At 40.2% G+C, this 24,273-nt stretch overlaps 1 protein-coding gene across 2 annotated transcripts in view; it reads left to right on the forward strand.

The window, feature by feature from the left end:
- The window catches only part of LOC149150238 (pectin acetylesterase 12-like), a 472,224-nt gene that overhangs the window by 274,080 nt on the left and 173,871 nt on the right, over window positions 1-24,273 (forward strand). The window contains exons 6-7 of one of the 2 annotated variants that reach the window (XM_089445271.1): window positions 15,611-15,735; window positions 15,962-16,022. The exons of the other annotated variant lie outside the window; for it this stretch is intronic. Of the exons in view, the coding sequence (XP_089301397.1) occupies window positions 15,611-15,735; window positions 15,962-16,022 (186 nt within the window). The remainder of the gene's footprint in view (window positions 1-15,610; window positions 15,736-15,961; window positions 16,023-24,273) is intronic. 2 annotated transcript variants of the gene reach the window in all.

The following is a 24,273-nucleotide window of genomic DNA, read 5'->3' on the forward strand; positions in this document are numbered from 1 at the left end:
TAATAGGGAAGCAACAATGAACCCTTATACATGTGTCAAGTCCTAGGACAAAGTGTATTTTCCAAGTTGCCAAATTAAAGATAGGTGAGGTGATGGAAAATCATGAAAGTGAAAGGGTAAAACTTCATGTAATGATCCTCAAAGCCAAGTGATGATGTAGACATCTTCTATCTGATCATCTAGCTTTCAAGAGCTAGTCATTTTATGTACATAAGCCTTTAAAGATGGATCTTAGCATTGAGCTTGCTTTGCTCGGCACTGTTTCTTATTACCCCTTTCTCCTTTTCCTTTAGATATTCATTTCATTGAACAAATCCCTTTTTCTTTAGATATTCATAGACAACCATGGGACTAGGGGCAATGGCTTCATAATGAGGTAGCATTCACCAAAGCTTCATATTTATTGGCTTTTAAATTCATTTTCTCTCTACCTCTTAGCCTATAATGACTTAGGCTTTTCTCCATTTAGACCTTTTTTGTGATCTTTAATAAGTCAAACACGAAAGGGGATAGTCTTTTTTATGGATGAGATGGGCTAAAGGGGTACAATGAAAAGTGTTAAGTATGGTTGATATGTGAAAGATGCTACCTTACCAATTTCTTAGTAGTGCAATTTGACTCGAGAAATGACAACACTTTTGAAGGAAAACTATGTCCCTCATAGTATGATGAGGCAAAGAATAAAACTATAATATTATGATATGTTATTAGATTTCATTAGAGTTAACCACTTTCATAAAAAGACCAAGGAGTTATAGAACCACATCTGAGAACACCAATACATGGAATATCAAAATAGAACATGCTGTAACCAAAATATATCATCCACAAGTGTGAGAGGTGAGGGTGAAGCATTTGATATACCACTGTTGAGCTAGCGCTTTGCTATATTTGAAGGAGAAGATGAGAGAACTATGTTAGTCCGGAGAGTGTAAGGAAGATAGCTCGTGGAATCAACAACATCACACTCTTGTGAGGGTGCCTCTAAGGTAGTTGCTCTTTGAGGGGTAATAGCAACTAAGAAAGAATAGTTTCAAGAATTGACACCAAATAGTTATGCATCCAACAAAGAAAGAGCTCCTATATATCACATATGCTTTGAGAAAGATATGTCAAGCAAGCTCCAGGGAGGGAAAGCTAAAAAAATCCAACCATGAGTATAGATGAGGAATGATTAGCTCACTTATATAGAGTTTAGCTCATCTTCCTTTACAATAAAATAATTTCTCATGTGCAAAGCATAGATCTAGCCTACAAAAGAGTAAAGAATTATTTCCTCCAAGTAATAATTCAAAAATAACATAAAGTAATGAAGTGGCCAAGGCCTCATGTACAAATCTAAAACAAAAATAAGCCTAAGAGAGTGGGACATTTCTATCAAAGAAGGATGAAGATGAGTCAAAGGTGCAATATCTGGCCTCCAAATGCTCCCAAGCAAATAGATTGTTAGTTTCCGTAGCATCAGATGTGTTCTAGCCACGAAATTTGGTGGAGAGGCTAGAATACATGTATTCTCCAAAACCCATAAATCATTTCTGGAAATTCCACCTAGAGACAACTTAATTAAAATAATTAGTCGTTTTTTAATGTTTCCTAAGTTTAAACTTAGGAAATTTGATTAATTAAAGGGTATTAATTAAGTCATGGTAAGAATCTTCTAGAAGAAGACATGGATTGAGTTCTAGTTAATCTTAGCCATCGATTATGTTTTAGTCTTGGTCGTTGATGCCTCAACGAGAGATTATAAGAAGAAATTCAATCGGGGTTGGAGAAGACACTTGACACCAACAGTTGGAATTCACTGGCAGATTGAACTCCAGAGTAGCAGTGCCCAATTGCCGGAGAGAGAGCTAGTGAGCTCGAAGCAATGAGAGAGGGGCAGGGATAGAAAGGCCGGAGGAAGATTTTCCAGATCCAGTGAGTGCACAGCACAGAGGTAGTGAGTGCCATGTAGAGGCACGTAGAGCTTCAGAGGGGATTCCGTATTTTGCTAGGGAGAAGCAGTGATTCAGTGCCAAAAGCTGGAGTGAGAGTTCGAAGGCCAAGAGGGTCCATCTTCCAGACAACAGTGATCAGATAACGAGAGGGAAGTAGTTCCAAGCTATGGGACGCAGTGTTGCGTAGGTTGACGCAGTGCTGCATAGGCTGACGCAGGGACTGCACAGAGGTAGCAAAGAGCATCTCATCTTGAGCCAAGGCTAGTGTCGGATCGCCAATGGGAGTGAGATTTTTCTCACTAGACTTATTGTCAGTCATTTCTATGTATGGATTGATAGATTTGAGCATCCATAGATTTGTACTAAGATTGACTACCGCATAATAATTAAAACCCTCAGTTGCTGCACCGGTTTTCCCGGGTTGGGTTTTTCTGGGGACTTAGTCCAAAAATAATTGTGTATTTGTGTGTGTGTGCATCTATTCTTCCAGCGTTATTTTTCTTCCGCGCGATTTTATTTGTGAAGGTTGCAATGTAGTAGTTTTGATATTTACCGTAGAACACAGTAAATAATTTGTTCATTTTATTTAACAAATAGAAGAAACTTAATCAATTGTTGCAGTAGGATTCGGGGTTTACTGAATTTTCACATGGTATCAGAGTGCAGATAGAAGTCAGAGAGCTCAATTGCACAAGGGTAGAGGAATTCTGAAGCTCTGTGTAGGCAGCAGTTCAAAACCCTTAGAGGCAACGTAGTTCCTTGGCAAGGAGGGTCAATTTTTGAGGAAAATTTTATTTCTCTGAGAGAGTTGACAAAGAATGAAATTTTCCAGATCAAAGGTTACTGGAGGCAGAGAGAGCAACAATATTTTCCTTGCAGAGCAAATCTTCAACTAGGACGCAGTTATTTTGCAGCAGTTTGCTAGTGCAAAATAGCATCAGGAGGAAGAAAGAGCACACACTGAGGGAATTCTTTCCTCAAGGAACTTCTAGTCCAAAAGTTCGATCTTTTGCAGCAGAGCAACAGTAGCTCTGAGTAGATTTTCCCACTCCAGTAGGGAGTGCCTAGAGCCAGTCAGCCGTTGAGCAGAGGAGAAGAGGAGGAATTCAACTTTTTGCAAAGATGGCATCAGCAGGACTAAGAGATCAGGATCAATTGGAAGGAGCCTCCAAGTATGTGATCTGGAAGGCAAGAATTTCCTATCTTCTAGATGAATACGATCTCAAAGCCTACATCGATAGCGTGGTAGTTGTACCCACAGATCCAGATTCGCTAAAGGCCTACATGAAGGAGATGGCGAAAGCAAAGAGGTTGATTCTCGATGGGGTTCGAGATCACGTACTGTCTCACATAGTTGCCAAAGATACTACCCGACAGATGTGGGAAGCTCTTGCTACGGTATACAAGGGATCTTCCAAGCAGGGGAAGATGTATCTTGAGGAGAAGCTGAGATGCACAGGCATGTAGAAAGTGGAGCGCATAGAACCCTTCCTCACTAGGACTCAGGATGTCCGATACCAGCTGTTTGCAGTAGGGTCAGCACCCCAACCTACAGAATTGGTGCTTTTAGCTCTCAACAGTGTTTCTGAAGAATGGTAGGTCTTCGTCCAGAGTATTCTGGGCCGAGACAAGTTGCCCGATTGGGATCGAATGTGGGCTAATCTGCAGCAGTAGGAGATGAGGTGACATTTGGTGAAGAGCACCATCAGTGGCAGCGGCAACAGTAGTGGGATGAAGCAAGTGAAGGAAGAGGAGAATGTGGCCCTCGCATCAAAGGGGCAACATGAGCAGCGCAGGAGGAAGAAGGACCTTTTGAAGGTCAAATGCTTCAGATGTAGTGAGCTTGGCCACTACAACACTTAATGTCCTCTAAAAAAGAAGGACAATGAGGAGAAGCAGGATCAACACGCTGCATCCGCAGAGATCGACAGGTTGTCCTCCAGATTGGAGGAAGAGTTCGCCATGATCACCAATATACTTCCATGAGTGAGGTGGGGTGATTTGGAGATGTAGCCCTAGAGATCTAGAGGATGGGCGGGATTCTTGAGGAGGTCCACCTCATGAATCAATACCTTGCTACGGGAGCTCATAGCATGCAGTAGCAGGATCTACCAGTGGCAGTTGGTGCAGTCAGGTGTCAGAGTGACAGATGCAGTAGCTAGTAGCGGTCTGAGATTGAGCAGCGCAGAGCAGAGTTGGCAGCAGTGTAGTTGGCACATTGCAGAGTCAACAACAGTGCAGAGGCTTCAATAACAGCGTAGAGTCTAGCAACAGTCAGGACTTGGGTGACATATGCATCACACTGACCACAGTTCGTTCTGTGTGTTGGATATTTCTCAGCAGCAGATGTTACAGTTGCAGCAACAACAAATGAGAGAGAGTTACAGTGCAGATGCAGTAGCCGACAGCAGTACAACAGGGTCAACAACAACATAGATGCAACACATATCAGAGTTGTGCAGTAGTTGGTGGGAAACAACAGCCATACATCAGTAGTGTGATAAGAGGTGGTGCAAAGACAAGGTGTTGCTTCAGTGGTTCGCAGCACTAGAACACATTCCTCGCTAAGAGGGAGTGTTAGTTTTTGTAGCATCGAATGTGTTCTAGCCACGAAATTTGGTGGAGAGGCTAGAATACATGTATTCTCCAAAACCCAGATATCGTTTCTAGAAAGTCCACTTAGAGATGACTTAATTAAAATAATTAATCGTTTTTTAATGTTTCCTAAGACTAAACTTAGGAAATCTGATTAATTATAGGATATTAATTAAGTCATGGTGAGAATATTCTAGAAGAAGACATGGATCGAGTTCTAGTTAATCTTAGCTGTAATGGCCGTACTAAATTAAGAGCCATTACTGAACTGTGAAACTGTAAAGATTGCTGAAACTGTGAAACTGCATTTAATTGATTTGATGGAGTACTTACCTGATCTGCTACAGCTGTTGCGATGAGGATGCTGCAGAACTTCTCTCGTTACCGAAAGACCAAAACCACCCAGCCAAACCGAGTATACCTAGATACTCAATCCAGTATGCTTCTCAACCGATGCATATCGTTCCCCCGTACCCAGAGACTTCAAAACAAGTAAGGCTCAATAGTTCCGAATTATAAGCAGTATGGATAAATTTCCTCTCCTTCTTCCTTCAACAGCACTCTCCTTCTTCCCTCAACAACACCCTGTTCAGTTTTTCCACTCACAGTAAATACAACCTTCCCCATCCACAGGCATCGAACCCCCCCCTTTGGAATCCTCCTTCCTCCCTTTAAATAGCAGAGGTTCCTCCCTCTCTACGCATCTGTTCACCGCCTTTATGGAAGGATAAGATTTTGTTAGGCGATGACTGCTTTGTCATGATATCTGCCTTTAATTGTATCAGATCCTCACATATCGAATGATGTCACATTAATTTTGACAGTTGGTACTTTAATTTATTAAATAGTATAAGACCATGATGATTTTAAATATTACATATTATTTTATGTTTTATAAAATGTCAAGTTTAATCATAAGGTTTATGGGTTTAGTTTTATTAGTACACATTTTGGGTTATATATGTAAACATATGAATAAACTCAACTATATTTCTTACTGAGTGTATATTTCTTCTATTTACGAGAATTAGGTATTTAATTTACACCTTTGATAATTAATTCATTTATCTTATATTTAGACATTCTCCATGAATAGTCGATATATAGTCGATGTATATATATATATATATATATATATATATATATATATATATATACTAGTGCAATGTATATGATGCATGCATATGTAGCTATCATATGCATGCCTCACATGCATGCTAATATTGCTATGTTGTTCGTGATTTGAGATGGGTTGTTACATACACCCCTCCTTCAAAAGAACTTCGTCCCGAAGTTAAGGGTTTATAAAGTATATTGATAATTCCTTTAGCGTATGTGAGGATGGTATTATGTGATTGAATTTTCATTTATGATCGTGAGGACACTTTAAAATTTGTGATTTTGAACGCTGATAGATTTCTAATTTTAATGGTCATGCCTTGCCCAAACCAGGTTCCCAAGCTATTCTAAAACCATCCTATCCTTCCTAATCTCTTCCGCTCCCATCCTATCCGTCCTCTACTGGAGTATGCCATGGCGTCAGCTATACTGACCTAACCATGCATAAACTCTAAGAATGGCAGCGTCGACTATATCGACCTGATTTCCCAGTAGGCATCCGTCAATCATCATCACACATCTAGGGGAGCGTGACTCGCACAATCCTCCCATGACCCCAGGTTTTATAGGATAAACGGTGGGCAACACCTCCACCCCTCCCAGTAGAATCAGGGTTAATAACCTATCATGGAATTTCTTTGAGCCTTAATTGTTCTGAAGTCTCTGTCATCACGTGGTCATTTTGGTAACGGATTTTATCTGCAATCATAAACACTTGTCCATGCATTTATAACATGTGCATTAATAATTTCAAAAACACATAGCGTATGTATATTTCATACATGTCATCTAAAGTATAACATACCTTGCCATAATCTATTCATGTCATTAGCTTTCATATTTACAATATAATCATTCTTTCGTGTATTGTTTGTGCATAAAACTCATGACTTTAAATTGCTAACTGACACTTGATATTTGATCTTACGAGCACATATCGTTATGTTCCAAACTTTCATTGATCTGTATGTGTTTGCTCAGTAACAACTAACTGGGTTATTGTCTTACTTGGTAACAAAATGCATCATATGGACAGTCATTAGCAAAGACAAATTTCAATTCCTTCTTTTTAACAATACTGTTATTTGTTGTGTTCTTTTATATATAAATTGATTGAAATACCTAGCTCAAAGTATGGTATGCAACACATTTGGGGAACATATTTTGAACTCAACATTTCCTTTAACAGTAATACACCGAACATTGCTCTATGTTTAAATGGTAGTACTCTTTCAATACCCTGGCCCTATGGGTTGAATTTATGCTCATGGAACCTTTGCTCAGGTTGTATTCATCACTTATCTTATTGCTAATTTAGGTCTGAATGTTGCGTAGTATCCGATCCTATTGAGTGTTTCACTACCAAGGAGTTGATATTCATGCCAAGTGAACTACTGTTTCCAGATCTTTTGCCAGCGCACATTCCAGGGTCCGAACTTAAGTTCTATGCATTATACCAGTTATTTTTATGCCTCTATATAAATGAGTTAATGACTGTTGCAATTCTAAGTTAGTTCCTCATCACACGGTGTTTAGTAGCAGTGTATTCCTGGTTGAATAATTGTGAATGGTATATATAACCGCTTGAGCTCAATTGGCTGGTTCTGTTATCATTTAACTGGAAGTATAGTGGAAAACTGTTTACCTACAGCTAACAGATAACAACTGATGTGCAAAAAGGGATCACTGTAACCTTCACACAAAACTCAGAAATTTATTAGAAACTAAGAGAATATACAGGAGGGAATCCTACATCTTTTACTGTGGTATTGTGATAATAATATGGCTAAATTATGTATAACAGCTGGGGTAATTTTGAGTAAGGAAGATATTATATGTGACTCTTTAGAGACCTCATTGAATGTTATTTGTCCACAGTATATATATATATTTTCTGAGGTAAAAACTATTAAGAAAACATCTACAGAAGTTTTCATACGAACTTGAAGAAAGGTCTCATAGAAGAACTTTATACAAACTCAATTATCAAGGAGGAATATCTACGAGGTTGTAGTAGAGTAGAATTATCATCACATCTCAGCAAAATATCTTAGAGATTGAAATGTCCCGAACAATAACTACAGGAGCCAATAACAAAAGACTGTATTAACTGTAATCAAATGCACCAGCAGTAGAATGTGTGAGGTTTAAGGTTTATGTGATGGTTCTGTTCATGTATGAGGTAGGCATGTAACAACAGAACTAGCCTTCAAACAATTGTTAAAGATGTTCCTAAATCGCGTCAATCCAACAGTGAAGAATATATCATTACAGAGCACCATTGATTATAAAAGGCAAGAGCAGATTCTAACCATTCAACAACTTGTGGTTTCTATGCAAGATAGAAGAAGACAGGTTGAGGAGTGAGTCCCCTAGTAATTATAAAGGAGGATGACTAAACAAAATGAATATTTAGAAGTTTGTAAGAATATAAACATCATTACCACTTGTTTGTCACTGGAGTATAAATAATAGTAAAAACGAATCCATCCAAGCAAAATTTACAATTACAAGAGACTAATAATAATTAAAAGCATAATATCAAAACATTCAAGAAAGTACTTATCTCTAGAGAATAAGTCAACTCCTTTTCGTTCAACTCTTCAAGGAGTTAATCTCGTCCATATTATCATCAGCAGGAAAGGCCAGTTTGCATCATCAGGTGGAATATCCTTCAACCACTCTAGATCAATGCTGCCAATGTCTGTGTGAGGCATCTCAAGAAACCGTTTTATTCTTCCTGCAAGAACGTTGTTCATCCCTCGGTCCTTGATGGCATCTGCAGTATCTTCAAGATCAGCATATCTGACTGCATCCCAATTCACAGCATCCTTGGTATTTGAGTCCCTTTCTCTTTTAATCTACAATTTTCTACATTTGTATTCGTCGATATAGTTTCCCAATCAAATTTGTTCTTGCTTTCTGATATATTCAGGTGAATATTGAAGAAATCTGTTATATTTCTTCATTCTCCTTCCATTATTCTCAGTTTTCAGATATGAAACATATAGATATGGCCCATTCTACATCTTAAATCCCTAGGGAGGCAGTCAAGACCTTTCGCATGGAACTGCAGACTCTCTCTCTCTCTATATATATATATATATATACTGATTTCTTCATGCCACCTCAAGATAGTCAAAATTTGCTCAATGGACTATTCAGTTTCACCTTAGGTATACTTGGGATTAGTTTATTTAAAAACAGGGATTTCGAATTGAAGTACAGAAGCACAAAACTGCATGTATTGACCTTATACAGTGCATAATTTAGGAAATATTGTGTATACTTTTCAGCACATGACACTAAGATTAAGGAATAGAAGTCATTTCCAAATACATCTAATCAGTAGATCGTAAAACTCCAATTTGGTCTAGTACACACTTCTATGCCCTTTATATATACAACATATATTCTTTTCAATTGTAAGAGCTGGGTTTCCAATTAATGGTAAGCTCACACTAAGAAATAATCCTGTCTAAAATAGAAGTAAATATCGAAGCCATCACAGTGATTCTTACAATTCAAAACTGAGTCTTATTTTAAGAGAGTCTGGTACAAGGAATGAGGAGTAGGTACTTATCAGTTTTAGCAAAAGCAATTCACCTCAAGCAAAATAAGGATAATAAATGATGTCCCCATAAGAATTTCCACAATAGTTTTAAAGTTCAGCTCGCTGACAGCTGCATTTAGCGCATTTATCAAAGAAGCCCTTTAGTGCTGGAACAATAGGTGATACATCTATATCAGGTGATAGACAATCTAAGGCATAGTAATAGGCATCTTAGCCACTCTTTCATTTTGTCTGAAAAACTCATCAGAAAGAACACTTGTAATCTGAAGAAACTCAATCCGTGGTATTGGGTCAGTTTCCCTTCAGGGCTGCCAATAACACAGAGTCATATTTAATGTAATTTTCCCAAGCAATAATACAAAGTCGAGCTTTAAACACAAAAAAAAAGGATGAACCTTCAATCAGAGAGTAAGGAAAGCACCTAAAAATAAAGCCTCTTCATTACACTCATACCTACCTTCAATATGTCAACACCCTTCGTCCTTTGATTCAAACTACAAAAGCTCCTTAAAATCAATTCCAATTTCCCAGTATTGAATACTTTTCCTTGATGTTGCAAATAATCAATGGACAAATTGGCACCAATGCCATTTACAGTAGTGTTCAGCATGTCACCAGTTTTGAACTGCCCACTTGGAAGAGGTTTCTTATTGGGTTGTGTTCTATTTTCATAGTAAATTCCTTCAAGACAACCCTGTGGTTCAACCAAATCCTCCCAATCCAATGTATTAATTTGATGAATTGTCAAATCTTCAGGAATTCTCATGCCAGCATTTCCAGGATCAAGATTTCCTGCCTTATTTACATTATCCAGTGGAGGAACTCCATCACTACTAGGAGTTTTGAAGCCTGAAGCTTGCATTAGATGCGTATATACAGAAGCATCATCCCCAAAATCAAGCTCCTCAGAGGATATCCATGAAGCAGGTTTCTCAGAGTAACCTGAACTTGAACTTGAATTTGCTGGGGTCATTGGTAACATAATGGGCTTACAAATCCGATTTGATAAATGTGAGGTACCCATTGTATTTCTACCTCCTTGGGGTGATATACTGCTTTTGGTATTAACCTCTGATACTTCTCGATAATGTACAAGAACAATGTGCTCATATGCTCTATCAAGTAACCAATAACTCCTACGAACAAATTTGGGATTGTCCTCGCCATGTGCATAGTAAACATGTATTCTCTCTTCATTGCCAACTTTAAGGTGTTCATGAGCTTCTTTCACTTTCTTCCGCTTGCTTACACCTAAGACCGCCCTGAAAAAGATGTAACTACTCCATTATATGTTATAACACAATTACTGGACGTCTGCACTGCTCCACGTCGGTTTCCTGCCTCTCCTCCTTTGTTGTCTAAACTTACTGCTTACATACAGCACAATCACATTCTGAATCAGAAAACGAGCTTCGGAAACGAAAAGACAAATAGCAAGTCTGCAGGGAAATTAGCAGACTCCGAGGATCTAGACTTCGACGCTCATGTTACTTAAGTATTAGAGACGAATAATTTCTTATATAATTACGTAACTTGAAGTTCTGTGAATTTGCGAATCCGCATTAAACCGAATAACAGTATGCGGATGAATTCATTAAGGAATTACAATGAATTTGAGGACTAATAATCGGCGGAAATCGTGTCTATCCGAATATGAGGCGGGCCTCGAGCTAAGTACGTCCATCCCGTTTTTATCGCTGCTAAAGACTGTCAGCCACGGTGACCGACAAAAGGTGATATGTTTATAATATTACTCGGGTCAGCGCGCGTCTACTGCCACCCGTCTTTTGATGAACGTCAGTCCGCCTGTAACCTTTCGAGCTCCAGGCGGTGAAGGCCCGAGAGCGCTCCACCGTTACACCACCGCATACTCCTTTATCCGCCGGTGGTTAACATTCGTCGCAGGTTTAAGCAATTAATATCATCGTTTGACACCAACGCCCCCTAAGAAATGAGTTTCGACGCGTCAGATGTTTAGAAACGATGTGTGAGCACCGTGGCTATTGGCTTTTGCGAACCTTCATGTATAATTGCTCTCCGGCAGACATGTTATTTACGCTGTCTCCAAAACCGTCTATTATCCCTTCAGGTTGTCACTGTCTGTTTACTATTATGCAAGCTGATATTCTCTCCACCGTCAAACAAAGGATTCCTTCCACATAGGCCGAGATATAACATCTTCCAGATGATCGAATAGGAGTTTATTTTGTGATTTTCCTGAGGGCCAATTTGGGTATTTTTCTGAGGCCGAGTACACTGGTCTGTAAGAATAATTTGAGCCTGTCTTTAGCTGCTGGAGGTCGAATTGTGCTTCGGGAGTTTGGGGCTATTAGGAGGCTGAATCTCCTTGGTAGGTCGAATACATCATAGAAGCCGAGATGGGTTATCACTGTGCAATTGAATGAGCCGATTTCATCTCCATTAGAGGGCCTAAAATATCTTAGAAGGAGGACCAAGTTGTATCAGTCACTTTAGGAGGACGATTTAATATTTAAGGGGCATATTTTTATTGAAATTCCAGAGTTGCAATAATATTCTGTAGCTGATCTCAAAGGGCCGAGTCCTATTTAGATTGCATATTGAAATCTGATATAAGCAAATTTGGCGTGAAAAGTCGTTCACATATTGGCTAATAGATCAATAATCTGGGGATGTTTGGCTGAGATTAGGCTTTCAGATTTGGTGGCCGCTACCTCTGCATAAGCATTTTCTGTTGCTCTCTTACATATTCCTCTCTGCAATATATTACTGTCATAAAACAATTCCAGAATTCTGAAAACTTCAATTGCATAAGCAGTCAGTGCCTTATTTTAGGAGATATAAGCTTTGGGACTGTCCTGGCACTAATTTGCATCATATTAAATTGTCTGAAACATAACTACTGCTGCATTGTCAAGGAGATGAATTTTGCACCACTTGGAATTTGTCATAGTAGCTTCGTATCTCAGTCCAGAAGGCTCAGATCGTAATAATTTAGATCACAGTCCATGACAACTTGTGTAGGAAAATATTTTGGAGAAGCATAACAGTATTGCTTAGATGATTGCAAAACAACAGTTTCTGGATTACTTTGTAATTAATAGCTTACAGTTCTGGTTACCTAACGTTTTGCAGAGTGCTAACAGACAGTTTCAGTCAGATTTATTATTGAATGCATGATTTAAATGGCTTTACCACCACCTTATTTTGATAAATTTAAATCTTTTAACAAACTTAACAGGTCCGAAAGTTGAACCAGCTCTGATACCATATGTAATGGCCGTACTAAATTAAGAGCCATTACTGAACTGTGAAACTGTAAAGATTGTTGAAACTGTGAAACTGTATTTAATTGATTTGATGGAGTACTTACCTGATCTGCTACGGCTGTTGCGATGAGGATGCTGCAGAACTTCTCTCGTTACCGAATGACCAAAACCACCCAGCCAAACCGAGTATACCTAGATACTCAATCCAGTATGCTTCTCAACCGATGCATACCGTTCCCCCGTGCCCAGAGACTTCAAAACAAGTAAGGCTCAATAGTTCCGAATTATAAGCAGTATGGATAAATTTCCTCTCCTTCTTCCTTCAACAACACTCTCCTTCTTCCCTCAACAGCACCCTGTTCAGTTTTTCCACTCACAGTAAATACAACCTTCCCCATCCACAGGCATCGACCCCCCCCCCTTTGGAATCCTCCTTCCTCCCTTTAAATAGCAGAGGTTCCTCCCTCTCTACGCATCTGTTCACCGCCTTTATGGAAGGATAAGATTTTGTTAGGCGCTGACTGCTTTGTCATGATATCTGCCTTTAATTATATCAGATCCTCACATATCGAATGATGTCACATTAATTTTGACAGTTGGTACTTTAATTTATTAAATAGTATAAGACCATGATGATTTTAAATATTACATATTATTTTATGTTTTATAAAATGTCAAGTTTAATCATAAGGTTTATGGGTTTAGTTTTATTAGTACACATTTTGGGTTATATATGTAAACATATGAATAAACTCAACTATATTTCTTACTGAGTGTATATTTCTTCTATTTACGAGAATTAGGTATTTAATTTACACCTTTGATAATTAATTCATTTATCTTATATTTAGACATTCTCCATGAATAGTCGATATATAGTCGATGTATATATATATATATATATATATATATATATATATATACTAGTGCAATGTATATGATGCATGCATATGTAGCTATCATATGCATGCCTCACATGCATGCTAATATTGCTATGTTGTTCGTGATTTGAGATGGGTTGTTACATTAGCCATCGATTATGTTTTAATCTCGGTGGTTGATGCCTCAACAAGAGATTATAAGAAGAAATTGGATGGGGGTTGGAGAACACACTTGACACCAACAGTTTGAATTCACTGGCAGATCGAACTCTAGAGTAGCAGCACCCAGTTGCCGGAGGGAGAGCTAGTGAGCTCGAAGCAGTGAGAGAGGGGCAGGGATAGTAAGGTCGGGGGAAGATTTTCCGGATCCAGTGAGTGCACAACAAAGAGGCAGTGAGTGCCACAGAGAGGCAGCACAGAGCCACGCAAAGGCAGCCGAAGCTTCAGAGGGGATTTCATATTTTGCTGGGTTGAAGCAGTGATTCAGTGCCAGAAGCCGGAGTGAGAGTCCGGAGGCCAAGAGGGTACATCTTCCATACAACAGTTGATCAGATAGCGAGAGGGAAGCAGTTCCGAGCTGTGGGACGCAGTACTGGGTAGGGTGACACAGGGACTGCGTAGAGGCAGCAGAGAACAACTCATCTTGAGCTAAGGTCAATGTCGGATCGCCTATGGGAGTGAGATTTTTCTCACTAGACTTGTTTTCAGTCATTTCTCTGTATGGATTGCTAGATTTGAGCATCCATAGATTTGTACTCAGATTTACTACTGCATAATAATTAAAATCCTCAGCTAATGCACTGGTTTTCCCGAGTTGGGTTTTTTCGGGGACTTAGTCCAAAAAAAATTATGTATTTGTGTGTGTGCATCTATTCTTCCAGCATTATTTTTCTTCTGCAACATTTTATTTGTGGAGGCTGTAGTGTATTAGTTTCGATAGTTACCGTAGAACACAGCGAATAATTTGTTCAATTTATTTAACAAATAGAAGAAACTTAATGAGTTGCTGCAGTAGGATTCGGGGTTTACTGAATTTTCACATAGATCCACAACCAACTCCCCAGAATATGCAATGAAAACCTCCTAGATCTCCTCTAAGGTGGATTTGTAGCTTACCAAGGTGAAATGTCCCAGCAATCAATGAATAGAAGCTCCCAAGAGTGGATGACGTCCAATAGATGCATAAAACATGGGCCATGTGGCCTGAAGAACTAGGGTGCTCTTCACCATGGGCATATATCAACAATGATCTCCTCAATTAACCCATATTCATGGGAATTCCTCAAATGAATGGTCAAAATCATGGAGAAAATTCTCCCACAATAGATTTTAAAAGCACTGTAACTGTGTCAATTGTTGCTGGAATTTCTGTTATCACTACATTTTGGAAAATCTTGTACCCATTGTACATCTAATGGTGTTTATATGGCAGAAATCTGCATATTCTGTCAAAAGAGAACTCTTGAAGCTAGGCCACCCAAAAACTTTACAATGAACGCAAGATCTAGGCTTTGTAACATCTTAGATCTTCTCCAATGTTGAACATCTTCAATTATGAATTCAAGCAACCTTTTTCAAGATGGATGTCTTTTGAAAATATGGCACGAAACCAAGAAGAAACTTCTCAAGACTTCTAGAATCTCCCAAGGTGAGATGTCTCATCAAAAAGCATGCCAAAATGTGCAAAGTAATCCCTAAGTAGATGTCATCCTCAAATCAAGCGAGTGCATCCATGATACAAGGCCTCAACATACAGAATGTGAATAACAGTCAACCGTTTACATGACAAGAAGGAACAAGAAGGGATGATGGTCTTTAATCCAATGATATGCGTCAACATGTGTGCGCAATAATCATTGAAATGGCATGTGTGGACCAATAAAACATTAGTAGTGGATCCAAGTAAGAGTAAGTCAAAATATTCCATGAACCCATATGCCAACCCATCAAGAGCCCCACCAACTCTTTATGGAGCAAGGAGAATGACAACCTCTTGAAGTGGATTATATATTTCTTTATTTATTGGAACATATTTCCCTTTATGGGACTCATTCATTCCGTTGTGTTAGCATCTTAGCCATCTTTAATCAAGGTAAAAATTACAGAGTTTACTAGTGAATTACTAGTTGGTTTTCTGCAGACAAATACCTAGACTATATCATAAGGTATTGATAACTTTTCAATTTTCTTTTGCGGTTTTCTTGTGTGAGTATTTGAAACGTTGCACTAATGAAGGCTTTTCTTTCTCGTATGAAGGCTCTTCTCTCTGGTTGCTCAGCTGGTGGTTTAGCAACATATTTACATTGTGACAATTTCCGTGAGCTTCTACCAAGCACAGCCACAGTGAAATGTCATGCCGATGCTGGATTTTTTCTTGATGCGTAAATTCTCAACCCTTTTTGCACAACAGAAAGAATCCTTCAATTCTCAACTATTTAAAATCCACTTATGTGTTAAGGAATATTACACTTTCCTGTGATTCAAAGTTCAAACATCTTGATTTATCCATTATATCGTTTCTTCTTACCGTTTAAATATGGAAGTAGCCTTTATTTATTCAATATTTTCATATATAATTTTAAATTCTGTAATCTGCACAATGAACAGGAAAGATATAGCTGGGATACATTATATAAGATCCATCTATAAAAGCACTGTCAATTTGCAGGTATTTATAACTGTTATCTTGATGTTTAAATTTCCATTTCACAGAGGTTTTTGCAACAAAATTTGATGTAACATATTATTGTGATTGGCTTTAATTTGAGGTTCTAGAGATTATCTTCAACTTCTAAAAACCTGCTGTCTTTGTTTTGTCTGTAGGATTAGGTATAACTGCAATTAATTTAGTGACATCTCTAGTACAGTAGTGGTTGTATACAGCATTGTGGGTGGACTAGATCCTTTTTCCTGGCTCACAGCAGACTGCTTTCTAGGAGTATATTAGATTCAGATTAATCACCTTGATGAATGTGCCCAAAGTAGCTTCATTCAATTCAGAATCAAATTTAATCGTTTCTGCCTTTATGTTCATATTTCAAACATTTTCTAGAAGATTCTCGCCTTTCCCTTAAGAGGCAACTTGCATTAATAATTGACAGGAAAAATATTAAAAACCTCAAATAGTCAGCACATGAAAGACAAACTGGCTGAAAATTGAAAATCTATACAAAAGTCCTCAAACAGACAAAATAATGGTCAATGGGACTGCAAGACCATGATGTCCCTTTCCAATCCATAGCAGCGGAGAGTTTGACTTACTAACCTATCATGATCACTGTAGGTTATAGTCGAGTAAAAAGGAGCTCAACTAGCTAATTATTAGATATTAATTTAATATTTATATAAAAGGTGGTGAGCTGCTTTAGAAAATAAAGTGGCCCATGGTATTGATAGCCAACAATGGTATTTGGATGAGGAAAAAAGTTATAAAAGAAAGAGAAAGCTTGAGGAAAAGGTGTGAGATTTGATTTGTGCATTTACTTGGAGCTCAAGCAGCTTATTGAGCGAGGGCAAACCCTTGTGCATCCCTAGCTTGGGTGTTGAAACTGTGCACTCTAGCTGGTGGCAATTAGCTTCAGTGGTGGAATATCCACCCTAGCTAGTCTAGGAAATTCTCATCTTCAGAAGAAAGCCAGATTGCTTATTCAAGGAGACCAAATTATCATCTTCAGAAGAAGGTCGAATTGCTAAATCAGGGAGGCCAAATTTCACATGCAAGAGGAGGTCGAACTAATATCTTCAGGTGTAGCTGAATTATCAGTTCCAGGGGGTTGAATTGCTACATTTCTAGAGGAGTCCAAGTTCTTATTTCCAGAGGGTTCGATTTTTCCAGCACCGGTGGTAGGAAAACTTTGCAGGGCCTAGGAGCAGTTCCAGCAGGGAGTAGCGAAACCAGAAAGCAGTTCCAGTGAAGAAGATCAGATTTTCATTGAGTAGATTCCTTACTTGGGCGCAAAAGGGTTTTGCAGCAGCAGAATCAACATCAGGTGGAAGAGAAAAGCACACACAAAGGGAAAGTTATCTCGGGGGTTTTCAGTTCTACAAATCTGATTTTCCAGTTGCAGATTGGAAGTAGCTGTGAGTAGATTTCCTCACTCCGGAAGGGAGTGCGAATAGCAGATCTAGTAGCCAAGCAGAGGGAAAGAGGGAGATTTTCAACAAGATTTAGAGATGGCCACTGTTGGACTTAGAGATCAGGATCGGTTGGAGGGAGCCTCCAACTTTGTCATCTGGAAGGCAAGGATGACCTTCCCGTTGGATGAACATGGCCTAAAAGCCTACGTGGACAATGTGATAGCAGTACCCCAGGATGTTGATCAGCTCAAGGAGTACAGGAAGGAGATGGCGAAGGCAAAGAGATTGATCCTGGATGGAGTCTGAGACCATGTAGTCTCACTTATGGCAAAAAAACAAACGACCAAGGAAATGTGGGATGCTCTAAGCAGCGGAAGATGTTCCTGCAGGAGAAGCTAAGGAGCATCAAGATGATTAAGGGTGAAGGCATAGAATCCTTCCTCACCAGGATTCAGGAGGTCCGAGATCAACTTGCAGCCGTTTGGGAGGCACCTCAACCAACATAGCTTGTACTGTTGGCACTAAACAATGTCTCAGAGGAGTGGCAGGTGCTAATCCAAAGTATCTTGGGCAGAGACACAATGCCTAGATGGGATAGGATGTGGTCCGATCTACAACAGGAGGAGTTGAGGCGTGTTCTATTGAAGAGTACCATCAGCGGAAGCAACAGCAAGGGCGTGAAGGGTGAAGAGGAGAATGTGGCCCTAGCATCAAAGGGTCCCAACTACGGACAGAGGGAGAAGAAAAAGAAGAAGGACCTATCTAAGGTCAAATGCTTCAGGTATGGCGAGCTTGGCCACTACAGTACGTAGTGTCCTCTCAGAAAGAAGTACAAGCAGGAGAAGTAGGACCAAGCAGCAATGTCCGCAGAGATAGATAAGTTGCCCTCTACGCTGGAAGAATATTTTTCCATGTTTGCAGCTATATCTCCAGGAGAGAGGTGGGGGGATATGGAGTTGTAGTCCCAGATTTACAGACTTTCGGCAATGTTCATTGAGATATCCTCCTCATGGATCATTACCTAGGTACGAGGGCCCACCGTATTTAGTAGCAGGATGGATCAGTGTCAGTGTTGCAATCAGATTCCAAAGTGACAGTTGTAGACTAGTAGAAATCAGGTGCCGAGGAGCGCAGTGTAGTGTTGGCAGCAGTGCAAAGTGGCACAGTGCAAAGTCAGCAGCAATGAAGATTCTTATGTAGATAGTGTAGTAGCTAGTAGCAATTAGAACTTAGGAGACAGATGCAACACACAGAGTTGATTCAGTATTTAAGATGCTTCTTAGTTGCATTTGCAGTAGCAACAGATGAGGCGGAGTTGCAGTGCATATGAAAAGTTGGCAGTAGTATAATAGTGTCAGCAGTAGCATAGATGCAACATCAAATGTGAAAATTCCGAAACTCGGAATCCTATTGCAGCAACTGATGTTATTTCTTCCTATTTGTTAATTTAATTAAACAAATTATTTGTTGTGTGCTATGACAAATATTGAAACAAATACACTACAGCCTTCACAAAATAAATACCGCGGAAGAAATAAAAATGTTGGAAGAATAGATGCACACACACACAAATACACAGTTATTTTTGGACTAAGTCCCCGGAAAAACCCAACTCGGGAAAACCAGTGCAGCAGCTGAGGGTTTTAATATAATGTAGTAGTAAATCTGAGTACAAGACTATGGATGATCAAATCTAGCAATCCATACAGAGAAATGACATTCAAAAATCTAGTGAGAAAAATCTCACTCCCACAGGCGATCCAACACTGACTTTGGCTCAATTTGAGTTGCTCTTTGTTGCCTCTACGCAGTCACTACATCATCCTACGCAATACTGCATCCTCACAACTCAAAACTGCTTTCACTCCCATTATCTCATCAATTGTTGTCTTGAAGATGGATCCTCCTAGCCTCCAAACTCTCTCTCCGACTTCTGGCACTGAATCATTGCTTCTCCCAAGAAATATACGTAATCCCCCTTGAAGTGTTGTGTTGCCTCTACGTGGCTCTGCGCTACCTCTCTGTGGCACTTACTGCCTCACTGCAGTGAACTCACCGGAACTGGAAAAACTTCCTCCGACCTTACTATCCCTGCCCCTCTCTCACTGCTCCGAGCTCACTAGCTCTCTCTCTCCGCAACTCAACGCTGCTACTCTACAAATCAATCTGCCAGTGAAATCAAACTGCTGGTGTATCTTCTCCAAGACCCATATAGTTTCTTCTTATAACTTCTTATTGAGATATTGTTAAGTTATGGTATGTTCTATGTTTAGAGCAGTTTACTTCTTTTCTTATTATTATCCACATATTAGCAATCACATGTACATTAAGTAAAGTGCAGATAGAACATTAAACGATCGACAGAAAACAAGCCAAGGCAAGAGACACAAGATGTGGCGGCTAGCCAGGGACAAACCCCAATATGGGAAAACCCTTTGATCAAATCTTATTTTATCTTCAATAATTCAGCAGAGAGAAATAGTACATAAATCTGATTTACATCAGCAGCAACGAACCCTAGATCAGCCCTCAACTAGGGCAGACAATATCTTGCAAACCGACCGTCGGATCGGCTTGATTTCTTCACCAAAAAATGTGACCTTCTAAGGAGAGTCAGTTCCACCTACAGTGCAGTTCTGAGAGAGAGAAAGATGGTCAACACTGGTCAAACTATTGTTCTGCAGTTGCAGCCCTAAATCTGCGTCCTTCCTTCCACACGTGTGAGAAAAGAGTCCCTTTCTACACAGTACGAGAAGAGCCTCTTTTCTATGCAGGAGAGAGAGAGAGATTGATGAGAGAGTGTGTCCAAATGAGGAAAAGACCTCCAGTATTTATATACAAATGTTGATGATTGAATAGATGTGACTGTTGGGCTTCTGAGCCTACATGAGTTGCTGGTCGGCTTGATTATTATTCCATAATCAAAATAAATTCATATCTCCATAAATACTTATCGGAATATGATGATCTTTAGATCAATCCTACACCTCTCAACGAGAGGAATCTAATAAAAATATTATCAGCCATGAAAAAGATGACCCACATGGAGTTTGTCCCTAGTTGCCAATTTTAACACTCCCTCTCAACTAGGGAGAACTCCATCTGCAATTCGTCTGTCGGTTGCTACTATACATCCATCAAATGCACTACCCTGTACAGCTTGACCCCTGCTTTGCTCTGCTCTATTCTGCCTGCTCTGCTCTATTCTATTCTGCCCAGTTCTGATCTGCTCTGCTCTACTTTTTTCAAATTATGAAGAAGAAGAAATGATCGAGGATGTATCATATTGACTCAAAGTCAGTCTCAGAGTGTGTACCACTGGTCTCAGACCAGTCCTCAACCAACCCGAAGTCAGTGTCATAGTGGGTACAACTCCTACCACTGGTCCCAAACCAGTATCATCCTCCACTGACTCAAAGTCAGTCTTAGAGTGTGTACCACTGGTCCCAGACCAGTCCTCAACCGACCCGAAGTCAGTGTCATAGTGGGTACAACTCCTACCACTGGTCCCAGACCAATATCATTGATCCCAGATCAATGAAGGTCATCCTAGCATAGGGAGTACAGTAGATATAGCAATGCGTCCATCGGTACTACTATGGTCCCTATCCTCATTTCCCTGCTCATTGATCAAATGAGAGGTACTTCCCATGAGTCCCAGACTGCATGGGTAGGATGCCTCGACAGGAGAACTAATCAATCTTGTCCACAGGAGAGCGAATCATCCTGTCTCATAAGAGAGCGAATCATCTTGTCCACAGGAGAGCGAATCATCCTATCCACAGGAGAGCGAATCATCTTGTCCCACAAGAGAGCGAATCATCTTATCCACAATCGCCATGGAGAACACATTATCCAGGCCTCATAAGAGAACTAATCATCCTGCTACGCAATCGTCATGGAGAACACATCATCCAGACCTCACAGGAGAACTAATCATCCTGCTACATAATCTTCATGGAGAACACATCATCCAGACCTCACAGGAGAACTAATCATCCTGTTACATAGTCGTCATGGAGAACACATCATCCAGACCTCACAGGAGAACTAATCATCCTACTACATAGTTGCCACGGGGTGTCACAGGGAAAGTCTTGATTCTTTTACCCTATACACATACACCACCAGGGGATGGTGAGTCACCCTGTGGTCATATGTCGCTCCAAGAAGTACCCCGCGCCCCCCACGAAGCTCCCAGAGCTCAATACATCATACAGGACCCTCATCAGAGGGTCTTTGAACGACACCAAGTTGTTCTCGGAAAGTTAGGAATTTGACCTTCCCTAGGGGCTTTGTCAGGATGTCGGTGACCTGTTCATCTGTACCGATATGTTGGAGCCTTATTGCTCCTCGCTGCACCATATCTCAAATATAGTGGTACCTGATATCGATATGCTTGGAGCGATCATGAAATACGGGATTCTCTAACAAATGAATCCCACTCTGGTTGTCACATAGGATCACGGTGGTATCCAATGTAAATCCAAACAGCTCACTAAAGAGCTTTCGCAACCAGACTGCCTCACAGGAGGCCATGCTAGCAGCAATATACTCTGCCTCGGCGGTGCTTAAAGCCACCGACTTCTACTTCCTGCTCATCCAGGATATTGAAACAGATCCCAAGGAGAAACAGCACCCGGAAGTGCTCTTACGATCCACCACACTGCCTGCCCAATCAGCATCGGTGTATCCAAGTAGTCTCACATCTCCGGCAGTGTATCTTAACCCATATGTAATTGTGCCATAAATATTTCTTAACAGATTCTTGGCACCAATGCAATGTATGTGGTGAGGTTCAGCCATATGTTGACTTAATGTGTTGACTGCAAAGTATATATCTGGACGGGAGTTCACTAAGAACATTAATGCTCCGACGAATTGTCGATACTCGGTAGCATTTCGTAAAACAGGTCCAGCAGCACTACCGCTTAACTTCTTGAAGTCAAGCTTCATCGGGGTAGTTACAGGCTTGCAGTCTACCATACCGAATCTTTCCAATATCTTCACCACATATTTTCCTTGAGATAGGAAAATTTCCCTTGGCTTCTGCCAGACTTCAAGTCCTAGGAAATAGTGCATCAGTCCTAGGTCCTTCATTTCAAATTCAGAAGCCAACTCCCTCTTACATTTGTGAATGAGGGTCTACACCTGTTAGAAAGAGGTCATCCACATACAACACCAGTATGAGAGGTTTGTCATCTTCAACCTTAAAGTAAAGGTTAGGATTGGCTTCACTCCTAGTGAATCCCAGCTTCATCAAGTAGCTATCGATCCTCTCATACCATGCTCGGGGTGCTTGCTTCAGCCCATAGAGGGCCTTCTTCAACCTGCATACATGAGATTTTCGATCATACATCTCAAATCCTTCGGGTTGGTCCACGTAGACCTCTCCTTTGATCAAACCATGCAAGAACACGGTCTTGACATCCAGCTGATGTAGGTTCCATCCTTGTGAAGCCGCAAGGGCTATGATCGAGCGGATGATGGTATATCTGGCAACAGGTGCAAATATCTCGTCATAGTCTATACCTTCCTTCTAGGAGAAGCCACAAGCAACAAAACGAGCCTTATACTTTTCCATACTTCCATCTGCTGCATGCTTTATCTTGTAAAGCCATTTAGAAGTGACAATTGTCTTGTCCTGGGGTCTAGGAACTACTTCCCAGACATCATTCTTCATAATAGACTCATATTCTTCGGTCATAGCATCCTTCCATACTTGATGCTTGACAGCATCTGAGAATGATGAAGGCTCATTTTGTATGATCGTGCTCATGATGGTCAGGTATCCCTGATACCTGTTAGGTTTCTTACTTTCACGAAAGGTTCCTCGAGGTGCAGTGTGTCCTTCAGCATCATCGAGTAGCCCCCTAAGCCAAGAGGGCCTCTTCCTAGAAGAGGAAGGCTCAGGTGGATCAATAGGATCCATGGGTTCTTCCACATCAGGCATTGTTTCATCATCCTTTTCTTTCAGTTCCCTGGTGTCGGCTTCTTGAGAGCTCCTCAAAGTCGGAAGATTGTCCACCTTGCTGAGAGCCATATCTTCATCAAACGTGACATCATGACTAATCACGACTTCCCTTTGACCGGCTACATAGATTCTATAGCCCCTAGTATTTTCACCATAGCCCACGAAGATTCCTTTCTTTCCAGATGCACCCAATTTATTCCTTTTCTCTTTCGGCACATAAAAATATACAAGGCTTTCAAAAATTCTAAAATGAGATACGTCAGGTTTCTTACCGGTGAACATTTCTTCAGGAGTCTTGTTACCCAAAGCTTGATGAGGGCATCGGTTTTGTACATATACGGCGGCGTTTGCAGCTTTGGCCCATAGAAACTTTGGAAGTCTTTAATCATGGAGCATGGCACAGATAGCTTCCACAATCGTACAATTCTTCCTTTCCGCCACACCATTCTGTTCAGGAGTATATGGTGTAGTAGTCTCCCTCTTAATGCCAGCCTCTTTACAAAAGTCATGAAACTAGTTAGATTCATATTCAGTCCCATTATCAGTCCTTAAGATCTTGATCTTCTTTTCGGTTTGATTCTCAATCAAGGCTTGAGATGTGTCACAAGACATGACACCTAGCGGACTTCCTCCGACCTGATATAATGAATCAACTCGAAACCCAAGAGTGAAGGCATCTTTAATATTGTTTTTCCATGCATGTACCTTGCCATCGATTGAAGCCACCTTGTAGCCTTTGTCTTCCATTGCCGAAATGGACACCAGGTTCTTTTTGAGGTCAGGTACATATAATACATCCTATAAGTGGATCATATTACCTTGATTCAATTTAAGAAAGACATTGCCTACACCTTTCACGGGATATTTC

This window comes from Pinus tabuliformis, chromosome 9, assembly GCF_031772625.1.
Source record: "Pinus tabuliformis cultivar Carrire ecotype Pingquan chromosome 9, CPIR1, whole genome shotgun sequence".
In the NCBI taxonomy this organism is placed as follows: domain Eukaryota; kingdom Viridiplantae; phylum Streptophyta; class Pinopsida; order Pinales; family Pinaceae; genus Pinus; species Pinus tabuliformis.